Genomic DNA, 13155 nt, shown 5'->3' with positions numbered 1-13155 from the left:
CATACTTTTAAACAACAAAAAACTAGAGGTGCTGGTACTGTGTACCATTTAGTACCCCCACACAAAAAAGCACTGGGTCTTCTGATGGTCACCTTCTGGTGGTCACCTTTGGTGGTCCCACATGCCCCTGTGGTTAAGCTGGTCATTACTAGAGACTGAGCCTTTAATGTTGCAGGTACTGTTCTGTGGAACTCCATGCCAACAGATGTTTAGGAAGAACCATCCCTGCTACTTTGTTGGCATAATCTAAAAACTCTATTATCCAAACAAGCCTTTCAAACTTCAAGTTCTTTGCCAACTAGTTCCTATTGATGTGTCCGGTTTTTATTACAATACTGACAGAACACCTTTACTGGAGAAAATTACTGAACTCCAACCTACTTCAGCTAGGATTCACGTTTACGTAGTAGAGATATAGAAACATAGACTTTTAACAGAAAATGAAAAATGGAACTCCTGACTTTGCACATATCAAGTGTTCTCAAAACGTGTTCTCCGTGCAATACCAGTATGACCCTCCTTCTTTAGTAAATGACAAAACAATTGCATGCAATCTAATTATATATCATATAGGAGGAGCGGGCAATTTTCAAGATCCTTTTCAATCTGGAGTTAGGCATAGTATGGGCACAAAAACGGCTTTGGTTGAGGTTTATGATTACCTTTGTTGGGCAAGACACAGAGGGAGTGAATCACTGCTAATTCTCCTTGATTTCTCATCAGTTTCTGATAATATTGGCCATGGTATTGTTCTAGAGCGACTGTCTAAGTTGGGGTTGGGTGGCATAGTGCTGTGGTGGTTCCAGTCATACTTGGGTGGTTTTTTCAGAGAGTGGTACTTGGGAAATGTAGTTTGGCCATGTAGAGCCTTCAATGTGGGATTCCACAGGATACGATTTCATCCCCCATGCTGTTCAACATCTACATGAAACCACTGAATGGGGTTGTCCAGGGTTTTGGAGTACGTTGTCAACAGTATCCTGATGAAACACATGCTCCACTTCTCATTTACATCTACACTGGATGGGCTAGAGCAGGCATCCCCAAACTTGGCCCTCAGATGTTTTGGGACTACAACTCCCACCATCCCTGACCAACTGGACCTGTTAGCTAGGGATGATGGGAGTTGTAGTCCCAAAACATCTGGAGGGCCGAGTTTGGGGATGCCTGGGCTAGAGCAATGTTTTGTCTTGGTAATGCGTGCTTGATGAGAACCAGTAATCTGAACCTTAATGCAGACAAGACTAAAGAACTGTTAGTGGGTGGTTCTCTAGACCAGATTGATGGGATATGAGCTAGCACTGGATCAGGTTACACGCCCTCTGAAAGACAAGGTATGTAGCTTGGTGGTACTGCTAGATCTAATACTGTCGCTTGAAGCTCAAGTGACCTCGGTTTGCTTCAAATGCTTTCTATCAGCTTCAACTGATGACTCAGGTGCACCCCATCTGTGTCTAGCTTCTGTTGTCTATCTTCTGATAACCTCTTGGTTGGATTATTGCAATATGCTATACAGTCATAACTCGGGTTACAGATGATTTGGATTGTGCAATTTCAGGTTGCGCACCGCGCCAAACCCGGAAGTACTGGAAAGGGTGACTTCTGGGTTTCGGTGCTTGCACATGCGCAGAAGCGCTAAGTTGCGCTTTGCGCATGCACAGAAGCGCCGAATCATGACCCACGCATGCTCAGACGCAGCGTGGCGGGTTGTGAACGCTGCGGGTTGCGAATCACGCTGCGGGTTTGCAACCCGAGTGTCCACTATACACAGGACAGCCTTTGAAGTTGGTACAGAAATCGCAGCTGTTACGGAATTTAGCAGCCAGACTGATGACCAGGACAGGACAGCCTAAACATATAACAACACTTCTGGCATGACTGGCCTGGCCACCAATCAGTTTCTGAGCTCAGTTCAAAGTGTGGGTTTTGACCTATAAAGCCTAATGTAGTTCAAGACCGCAAGAGCTCAAGGACCACCTCTCCCCGCATGAACCAGCCCAGAGCCTGTAATCATCATCTGAGGCCCTTCTCTAAGCGCCTCCTTCATGGAAGATTCAGAGGGTGGGTACATGAGAACAGGCTTTTTTAAGTGGTGGTTTCCCATTTGCTAGGAGGGTGCAGCCTTTTTTCAGGCATCAGGCAAATACTTTCCTTTTTACCTGGGCTTCTGACCATTAATTTGAAGGGTTTTCAAGTACTTGTTGACTCTTTTAGTGGAGCAGAATCTGCAGGACCTATCTTTTATTTGTATAGATGGGGGTAAGGCGTTAGGTTTTTGCTGACTGTATTTATTTTAACTGGTTTTAGTATTTCTATTGTGTCTGTAAGTTGCTTTAAGTCATTTCCATGAGCAAAACAACTAATAAATAATAATAATGTTGAAGATGGTTGAGAGTTTGAGATTTCCCTTTAATTTAACCAGCAGCAGGCAGCATTAACAATTCTACGTTGCCCTTTCTGCAATTTATTTCTGGCACATTTTCCTTTATTTCAGTTTCATCACTTTTTTCCCTATCCCCCCACTAAGTGGCTGTCTGGCTGAGTAACAATGTTTGGACTTCAGGCTGTGTGTATAACTTCGACATCCTTCTTTCCATTCTCCATTCTCCTCCTCTTTCCTTCCTTCCTTGGCTATTTGTGATTTGAAGGTGGAGCCAGAAACACAAACACACAGCCTGGTATAACATAGCCACCATAGCACTCTCTTGTGTTTCCCGACTGGGCTATTTTATTTTCTGTCCCCTAAAACAGTCAGAATGTGGAAGCTAATGTCATAAGAGCATGTTACTGTGATTCTTTGGTAGGAAAATACCACAGCATTCTAATCAGCTAGTTAGGCTCTACAGTGGTACCTCAGGTTACATACGCTTCAGGTTACAGACTCCACTAACCCAGAAATATTACCTCAGGTTAAGAACTTTGCTTCAGGATGAGAACAGAAATTGTGCTCCGGCGGCGCAGCGGCAGCAGGAGGCCCCATTAGCTAAAGTGGTGCTTCAGGTTAAGAATAGTTTCAGGTTAAGAATGGACCTCCGGAACAAATTAAGTACTTAACCCGAGGTACCACTGTATCTCAATCCCTTTGGCTAGCCATTTAAGCCCCAAGAAGCCAGAGACAGCATCTCAATCTGTACCTTCAATCCTTATAGGAACAGAGAAAGTTTTAGAAAGATTGGTTAAATGATGTTGGCTTTGTGCATATGTGGGAGCACTTTAGAGAAAAAGATCTGAAATTCAGTATTTGAAAATTTGTAATAGTGGGGAATCAGGTTGAATATAATGGTGTACATAGGACACACAAACTTGCAACGCAAAGTATGAAATTGTGCTTGGATCTATTGCGATATTTATGCTGGAGTTGAAGTTCAACAAGTTCTTCCTGCATTCAGCATGATTATTTCTACAGCTGACCTATTCTACATTTTATTTATTGTATGACTGAATGCAAAAGTGTGGAACAAGTCTCCCTGGTAGCCAGAGAAATGCAAGCAAGAGATGCAAGACCACTCTCTTCAACCATTTCTTCAGAGTATGTAAAGCTATAAATTACTTCATTTACTTCATGATGATAGTGTTCACGTTCAACTGTGTTCCTCCTGCCCCCACCAATCCCACTGCTCAAAGTCCTGTACAGTGGTACCTCAGGTTAAGCACTTAATTCGTTCCGGAGGTCCGTTCTTAACCTGAAACTGTTCTTAACCTGAAGCACCACTTTAGCTAATGGGGCCTCCTGCTGTTGCCGCGTCGCCGGAGAACAATTTCTGTTCTCATCCTGAAGCAAAGTTCTTAACCCGAGGTAATATTTCTGGGTTAGCGGAGTCTGTAACCTGAAGCGTATGTAACCCAAGGTACCACTGTACTGCAGTGTCCCTGTCTTACATACAGAGCTCAGTGCAGAGCAGAAGGAAAACAGATCAGGGAAGAGTAAAGTGTCCGAGAGCTCCTCTTCGGGTCTTGATAAGCCAATGTTTGGCTTAGCGCATTGTGCAAATGCAACCAGAGTCCTCTGATATATTCAGCTCAGTGTCTTGCTTACAATTTGTGTTTTTCATGTGCAATCACCGAGGGTGCTGCAAAAACTTTCCAGATGGAGAAACCCTGTCGTTGGAAACTTTAGAAAGCCTGTTTAAACACTGTTCAGTCAGATCTGTTCTTTCCAACTTTATCGGAAATGCACTAAGCTTTAATTAAAATGTTTGTTAGGTGCATTTCTCTAATTCCTCTATCTTGGCTGTGTATTGTCTCTAATTAGTGTTTCAGTTTGAAGCTGGTGAGTAGTAATTTTATTGGCCTCATCTACAGTTTTCCCAATTGATCTGTCACTTTTCCCCAACCCTCAAACTTTGATGCCTATTAGCAGACTTGTAACTAGCCATCTAAGCTTTTCTCCCTTTTTAATTAAGAGCCAAACTTAGTAATTCTCATAAAGCCTTTCCCCCCCCAAATTTAACTCTAGAGCCAGGAGAATCTGCAGATGTGTTTGTGTTTACAGTCCATTTTTAAATGACACGCTGCTGCTGCTGCTGCTGCTGCTGCCTTCTCTAACATCCATGTTCTGGGAAGCTTAAGATAGCTAGACAGCTCATTCATTTGCTGCTTTTGCACTATACCTGGAAATATCTGCATCCACCAAACTGAGTTTTGAAAGGCTGTATTTGACCGCATTTAGAGGCTCCTTTCGAAAACCTACTTTAGACTATCTTAAAGTTTTTTATTTAATAGCAGCTCAGCTCATGGCACTCTTCAGAGGACAATATTTTATTCTATGCGTCTCTCCATTACTCATTTGCTACCTTGATTGCACTGTTTTCATGATCACAAAACGCTAAGACCATTTAGCTGCGGGGGGGGGGGGGGAGAGATGAGAAATTCCAAAGGCACAACACAAAAAGGTCTTCCATAGGAGCCATACTCTGCCTGGCACAAAAGAATGAATGAGCAACTGTGAGCCAGCATCTGCATCCATGTGCCCAGTCTTGCATCCTGCTCTCTTATCACAAGAGCTGATACTATCTTGTAAGAATTACAGTGGAACCTCGGGTTGCGAACGTGATCCGTGCGGGAGGCACGTTCGCAACCCGCAGTATTTGCAACCCACAGCGCTGTGTGGGTCACGATTTCGTGCGTCTGCGCAAAGCGCGATTTAGCGCTTATGTGCATGCACAAGCGCCGAAACCCGGAAGCAATCTGTTCTGGTACTTCTGGGCTCAGCGCGGTGCGCAACCCAAAATCACGTAACCTAAAGCATCTGTAACCCGAGGTACCACTGTATTCTGAATGTTTTCCAGAAGCAATGTAGAGTTCTGTGCTGCTATGTTGTTTCTACATTATGCAGGCTGCAGATATTTGGAGGCAATGGAAATTATTTTCATGGGTAGATTTGCTAGTGTATGATCCCCCCAACCATCACTTCAGTCAATGTAACTTCTTACATAACATTTCTGCTGCAACACCACTCCGGTCCACATTTTACGTGTTCAAAGAGTTTTAAGGTTTTAGCTGAAATATATCCCTTGTTTTCTGGGGTGCCAAGGTCAAACTACATGCCTTGTTTCCCTATAAACAGTATGATGAGTTTATAGTGCACATTCACCAGATCAAGTAAACTTCTCTGTTTAAGGTCTAACTCAAAATCACCACTGTCCAGCACAACATATCACAATCACAAACTCAAGGGAGGAAATCAGCACTGGGAATAAAATGTTATCTTAGTGTTGCTCTGCTATGGGGTTTTGAAGAAACTTGAAAAGTTTTTAGCAAAAAAGAAGTAAAATTTTTCATCCACCCATATTCTAAAAATAGTGTACCTCCCCTCCTTCTCACTCCCTCAGTACCTGAAGTCTAGTGTTCATTTCCAAGAAGAAGAAATTCTTTTTTGAGTCTATAAGGAATTCCACTGTTCCAGCAGATGAGTATTTTACAGCTTTTGCAAGAGCCACTGCTTGTTCTCCCATAGCTCTGCGTGTCTCAGGATCCAGGAAAGTGCTACACGAGCAGAGAGAAAATGTGTTGGAGGGGTTAAATTCAGCAAAAGGAATTTTTGATACTTTAAGACACCCAAATATCAAGAGGAAATGTAATGTGAAGTAACTGTCGCCCAAAGCAAACCATTAAACACTGGTAACTACATGCTTGGGAATTACGTTTTTAAAAACCCTGAATTTTAATAATCAACTAACAAAATTAATGCTAAAATTAAACATTCTAAGTTCACATATTTCAAAATCTGTGTCCAAGTGGGTAATGTAATTTAAACACTAGCTGATCACAGCTGTCCCTTATTTTGAAATATTGAAAGAATACCCCTTACATAAGCCACATTTCTCAAGGTCATTTAGAAAATATGGAACACTTCTACCAATCACGAAAATATTAGGTTTTTTGGTCTACTTAACCAATATGCATGGTTGCAGCCCTGACACTGACTATATCTAATAACTTCACAGATATAATTCACTGGGCCTGATACAGAGAGGCTCAAAAAGTTCCCAAACTTAAGATCAAAGAATGTGATGCTGTATAGGAGAAATATGGACTTTTACATGAGTACTTCATTTCTACTACTACTACTACTACTACTACTACTATTATTATTATTATTATTATTATTATTATTATTATTATTATTATTATTATTTCTTCCTCATCCTTTATTATAAAGACAGGTTACAACAATATAAAAGTACAGTATTAAAATAATTATACAATGGTGGTGTTGAGACATGTCTACAGGGGAATTCCACCATTTAGGGGCTGCCACAGAGAAAGCCCTCTCTCAGACTGCCATTCCCACATTCCACATGCTGCCCAGAGGGGGGCTGTCCGCTGCATCTCTACAATTCACTGCTCTGGCCTTGTCTCCTTCCTGTCAATGTCCACTGGGGACAGTTAATTCTGCTATTTCTCTGCATTTGGTGTGATTTGAACTGCTGAGAATTTCAGGTGCTCAGAGGAGATACACGCAGAGCATTCCCTTGAGGCCAGGCAGCAATTATTCTTTCACACTCTAAATGCCAACTTTTTGGATAGATGAGGGGCTTGCTTCCAGTTCTATTTCAGACAAAGAGCTCCAGTCCCTGATTTGCCAGCAAGGACAGTTGCTAAGGTCCTCAAGTTTTGTGTGTGTGTAGAGAAGCAATACCATTACAAGAATTCGACTTTTTAATGCAATTCTACACCATCTCCAAATTGCAGTGGTGTTATCTATTTGTTCACAACATGTGTGTTTTCTCAGAGAACTGAGGCAATAGACAGAGGGCTGGATGGATAGATGACTGAAAACCTTGAAATGAGAACCTTGCCGTTCCAAACTGAACTGTGCTAACGTTTCAACTTTAGCCTGTTACTCTGAATATGACATACAATGACAGTAACAGCTTGCATCTTAAATTATTCTCTCAACTTTACCCTAAAGCTGAAAGTTTTAATTTTCTGTTTTTCTTACTTTGATTCATCTGTTCCACACAGCAGGCCTCTCTTCCCTCCCCTTCGTGGACACAGCTGTTTCTTCTGCCCTCGAGTGCAGTTGTCGAACCCTCTTGGGATTCCCTCTTAAGACTGTTCCCCCAACCAGCAAGTTTCCTCACTACAGGGTACTAAATATATCATCTTCCAGAGGCTTGCCAATTCAGAAAAATATATATATTCTAGCAGTGCTTCTTCGTACTGTTTAGGTATTTCAACTGTAAAAGTTTATATTAGCTTTTACTACTTTTACCTATCAAAGCATGACATAGGTTACTCCCACCTTCACTCTGTGAAGTAATCCAAGCACACAAGAGCATACAGAATTTTGAAAAAGTAAAATATGGCAAAATTGTTAATTTGAAAAACTGCAAATGTGGTGAAAATTGTAATTAGAGGAACTGAAACCTGTCTCCATTCTCATCTCCAAGAAGCAAAAGAAGCATCAACATAGTACTGAAAAACAACTATTTTATCAGATATTAAGAATACTTCTCAAAAAATAAATCGCCCGGTGTATTTCTGTTGGTGTCATTTTTTGGGCACAAAATGAAGGTTTTCCTACCAAGCCAACATCTCTTACTTTTTCCCCTTCATCTATTCTCATCCAGTCCACTTTGAAGCAAACACCACAAGTATTTTATTATACTTCTTATATTAGAGTGGTAAATCAAAGAAATGTAATAATCTCAATGGCAAGGGAGCCAGAGAATAAGAAGAGAGCTGTGCAACAGAAGGCATTTCCTGTGCTTAAAATGTAATGAAAATCTGTGATTATTAAGCTCCTACAAGGAGCTGGGTGCTGTACAGGAATAATGATAAATAAAACCAGCGTGCCAATTCACCATCTAAGAAAATAAGACACACTAGGGAAGGTGGAGGGAGAATGAGTGGAGGAAGACAGCAGTGGGATAAGGAAGCGGAACACATTTTAAGAGGATCTGCAGTTTTCACAATACCTTTGTCCCACTGAAGCCCTCGCTAATCAAAAACAAAAAAACTTTTATAGTAAACTTGTTAGGCTCTCATAACTGTGGCTTGTGGTGACATATGGAATGGACCTCTAATGCACAAATCTCCTTCTCTATCACTACACAGAGGCACGTGCAATAAGGGTCAGCCAATTTTGCCGTCCATCAGCTCCTCCTTGTATCTCACAGGACCCCTGATGTTTGAGGTTGCTGGAAAGTAAAGTTTAGGGCTGAGGATAATAAACTTTTTGCTTCTCTGGATCCAAGCAGTACAAAATTATGCTTGAACTAGGACACAAAGTGCTCACTAAGAAAGGGGGGGGTCTCCTTGAACGTCCAGTTCACTGTCTGCTTGAAATCTGAATTCTCATATATTTCTAGGGAATTATCAAATCTGAACCAGCAATTTTATTTATTTACAAAATACAGAATGTGCATAAGGCTATGGCACAGATATTATGTACTGTTATTGGCTTGGAGTCATTCTGTACATACTATTAACTTTCTTCTAATTTTCTGAAGACAGACCAGCATTTCAAAATTTGAAATGCCACACCAGAATCCTTTTAATCTGAATGAAACAGATTTCAGAAATCACAGCAGAGAAGTTTGCATGGAACGAAGAGTCATTCCAAATTAATATTGCAACAAATTAGAAATTACTGTTTAATAGTCTCTGTGGTGAGAAATAGGAAAGAATCCCAAACTAGTAGTTAATACACAGATATTTTTTCCCTTCTACTTCTGCAGTAAGCAATATTTTAAACAATGAAAAACTAATGCTGCATAAAGTTGGCAGAGCAAGTGTAAGTGTTCTTGTACAACACTGATCCATTTCAATCTAGGTCGAGCCTGGTTTTGGAGCTGAACTGGTCTTGGTAGCCCTGATGGATGACCCATATTGGAAGGAACAGGTAAGTGCAACCGTGCTAGTAATATTCAATCTCACAGTGACTTTTGATGCCAGTGACCACTGTATCCTCTTTGGGAAAAGTCCCCTTCAAATCGCTGGGAACTGTGCTATGGGGTTCCACAGGTCACTATTTTGTCTCCAACGCTTTTTAACATCTATATGAAGCCACTTGTGTGGCTACTGTGTTTTAGAACACAGTGCCATCAGTAGACTGATGGCACACAGCTCTACTTCATCTGAGCCAGGAGAGACTGTGCAAGCTCTGAACCAGTGTCTAAATGCAGTGGTGGACTGGATGAGAGCCAGTAAAGTGAGTTTGAATCTTGGGAAGACGGAGGCTCTGTAGGCAGGTGGTTCCTGTGTCTAGTAGATAGATTGGTTGCCTGTTTTGGATGGGGCTACACTCCCTCTAAAGGTATGTAGCTTGAGGCTACTCCTAGATACATCTTTGTAATTAGAAGGCAGTCTTTGATCAGCTTTGATTGGTATGCCAGGCATGGGAATACTTTGCCACTGTAGACCACGCACTGGCAACTTCAAGACTGGATTACTGTAACACACTATGTGAGATGGCCCTTTGGGCTGGTATGGAAGCTCCAGCTGATGCAGAATGTCGCTGCTAGACTGCTGAATGGGGCAGAAAGCTAACAACATGTGACACCTCTGTTGAAACACTTGCACTGGCTGCCCATATCCAAGTTCTTGTGTCAGTATACAAAGCCTGGACAACTTAGGTCCAAGATACCTTAAGCTGTCCTTTTATCACAGCCCAATCACCAAGATCACCTGAAGGAGCATTGCTAGTTGTCTTGCATCTTACAGAGGCCTACACAAGAGGTCAGACATTTAGTGTCACTGGTCCATGTTGTGCAAGACTCTTCCAGCAGAGATTCTCACTTTTTACATCCAGGTATCTCTTGAAGACTTCTTTATGCTGACATTTTATACAGTTATCTGAGTAGCTAGTCGTTGTAATAATTGCTTTGTACTCCTGTAAATTTGTTGTTGTTGTTCTATACCACCCTGATGTTCTGCTACAGGGTAACGTAGAAATACTTCTGTGAATTAAATAAAAGAATTTATGCTCCTAAGGAGTGTGCACACTTACCTTGGAGCTTCTTCAATAACTTTCTGATTTCTCCTCTGAATAGAACACTCTCTTTCATTCAGCCACAATGCGTTGCCATGTTTATCAGCCAATACCTAGTAGAAGGTCACTGTTAATAAATAAATGCATTGCTTTTCTCTCTCCATCCCAATGCCACCAATGGAAATAATTCAATGGAAATAATCAATGGAAATAATTCATTGCACTCATAAAATTATAGAAAAGATGTTTTAAACAAAAGATCAGTAATAAACACACATTATTCAGAGCTTCTCACACTCTGTTCCATTGCTGCGTTCCAGGAAGAAATCTGTACAAGCCTTGGGCTCCTCAGAAACCACATAGCAAATTACCGTATTTTTCGCACCATAGGGCGCACCGGACCATAGGGCGCACCCAGTTTTTGGGGGGGGAAATAAAGGGGAAAAAATTATTTCCCCCCCAGGTGCGGGGCTGGGGCGGGGGAAGCTAGAGCTTCCCCCGACCCCAGCCCTCAAACAGGCAGCTCTCCACAAGCAGCGGGAGCGCTCCCGCTGCTTGCGGAGAGGTCCGCGAAGCCTGGACGCGCTGAGCTCAGCGCGCCCAGGCTTTGGCATGCAGGCACCTCTCCGCAAGCAGCGGGAACGCTCCCGCTGCTTGCGGAGAGGTCCGCGAAGCCTGGACGCGCTGAGCTCAGCGCGCCCAGGCTTCGGCATGCAGGCACCTCTCCGCAAGCAGCGGGAACGCTCCCGCTGCTTGCGGAGAGGTCCGCGAAGCCTGGACGCGCTGAGCTCAGCGCGCCCAGGCTTCGGCATGCAGGCACCTCTCCGCAAGCAGCGGGAGCCCAGCGCTGGGCTCCTGCTGCTTGCGGAGAGGTGTGCGAAGCCTGGAGAGCATGAGGGGTTGGTGCGCACCGACCCCTCTCACTCTCCAGGCTTCAGCGAAAGCCTGCATTTGCACCATAGGACGCACACACATTTCCCCTTCATTTTTCGAGGGGAAAAAGTGCGTCCTATGGTGCGAAAAATACGGGAATCGGGGCACACTGCATTTGTCATAACACACTGAGTGTGTTTGCACATAATACTACACGGTGAGGCTACGTGCACAAGCTTCTGTGAGCCAGAGTATAGTGTTAGGCACACCATCCTCATGACCAGGAAAAGGAATAAGTCAGAATTCAATTTCACTTTAGCAGATACAACTGACTAGAGTTTACATGTTATACCACAATTACTGGTTGTACAAGCCAAAAATAGACAAAAAGCCAAACTGAATCCTGCTTTATTCTTCCTCCCAGCAACACAGGAAAAGATGAGGGTGGGGCAAGGGGACATGAACGGCACTGTGCTTTGTACAGACTCCTTTCAGCTCATGCACATTGCACTAAACTATTATTTAGTATTATATGAAAATGCTGTCATTGTGTTGCTCATCCTTGATCTCTCTACTGAAAGATTGCAGTGTTTCTCAAACTTGGGTCCCCAGATCTTTTTGGACTACAACTCCCATCATCCCTAGTTAGAATCCCTAGCTAGCAGGGCCAGTGGTAAGGGATGATGGGAGTTGTGGTTCAACATTGGCTGGAGACCCAAGTTTGAGAAAGACTAGACTAGAGATTTCAACCAGGTAGTCAAAGGAAATGTGGCATAGCCCAGTTCACTCATTTTCTCTAAATTGGAGGAAAATTAGAGCGGATGAAAACAACGTTCTAGGGCTCATCCTGGATTTAAGAGTTATTTCCCAAATATATCGTCTGAAAATGACCCCTATTGTTGCTGGATCAGGTTCACAGCACTCAGAACACTAAACAAAACAAAACAAATTATTGGGAGTTTCTAAAGATTTGGGGGGGGGGGTGAATCTGGTTTGAAAATATTTTAAAATCCACACTGAAGATAAAGTACAAAGAAGTAATAAATACCATATAAATCCAGTTATCCTGGTATCCTGATCTAATGCGCATTTACTTTTGAGCAATTCTGACCAAACAGATCAAAACATTTTTAAAAGAAGGTGTGCTAACATTACAACCTTGTTCCACTTGGGGCATCCTATGACTACTAACAAGAAAAAGTTATGCAAGATTCACATCGCTAGTAAAATTATAGCTACATCCAGCATTTTCACCCTAAAAAGGTTGTTGAACATATATATTTAAAAAGCCAAAATTAGCCAAGCAACCCACTTTCCTTTCTACAGAATATCCCACTGCACAAGCAAAAGGAAAGAAGTCACCTATTTATTCTTTCTCAGACATAAAGACACACACATGCCATGCTCTGAGAGGTCCTTCAACCCTATATAGTCAAGTTATCAGGGGAGAGGGGCTGCTAAAACACACATCCGTAACCCCTCCAAATAAAACTAACCAATCAATGAAAACAATTTTAGTTCAGAAAAGGGTCAGAAAAATGAAAATTCTATTTTTCCCATTCCTATGAATGTATTTAGCTTTTTCTCATGTTTTATAGAACACTGTTTTATAACTGGACAAATTGTTCCATGAACACCTGTTATTAAAGGAAAGACCCACTAGCTGTGTGTTGCCCAGTTCTTTGGATTCTGGGCATAGCAGCAGAACACAGTAATATCCCAGTTCTAATAACGTTTGGGTTTTGTCTTACGATGGTAGTATTTGTCAGCACTGAGTGGGTTCACCTATTTGTTTCTAATCTATTTTAAGCTGCCAATATATACTACAGGGTGGGTTTTTTTTG

General features: G+C 42.2%; 1 protein-coding gene across 2 annotated transcripts in view; it reads right to left on the bottom strand.

The window, feature by feature from the left end:
• PCCA (propionyl-CoA carboxylase subunit alpha) overlaps positions 1-13155 on the bottom strand; it is a 251208-nt gene that overhangs the window by 144898 nt on the left and 93155 nt on the right. For both annotated transcript variants that reach the window (XM_081908204.1, XM_081908203.1), the window contains exons 11-12: positions 10457-10551; positions 5835-5985 (exon numbers count right to left, since the gene is read on the bottom strand). In XM_081908204.1, coding sequence (XP_081764330.1) covers positions 5835-5985; positions 10457-10551 — 246 coding nt within the window. The remainder of the gene's footprint in view (positions 1-5834; positions 5986-10456; positions 10552-13155) is intronic.

Source organism: Podarcis melisellensis (genome assembly GCF_964234715.1).
Source record: "Podarcis melisellensis genome assembly, chromosome: 4".
In the NCBI taxonomy this organism is placed as follows: Eukaryota; Metazoa; Chordata; class Lepidosauria; order Squamata; family Lacertidae; genus Podarcis; species Podarcis melisellensis.
Note: the sequence above shows the minus strand (reverse complement) of the source record. Positions and strands in the feature narration are given on the sequence as shown.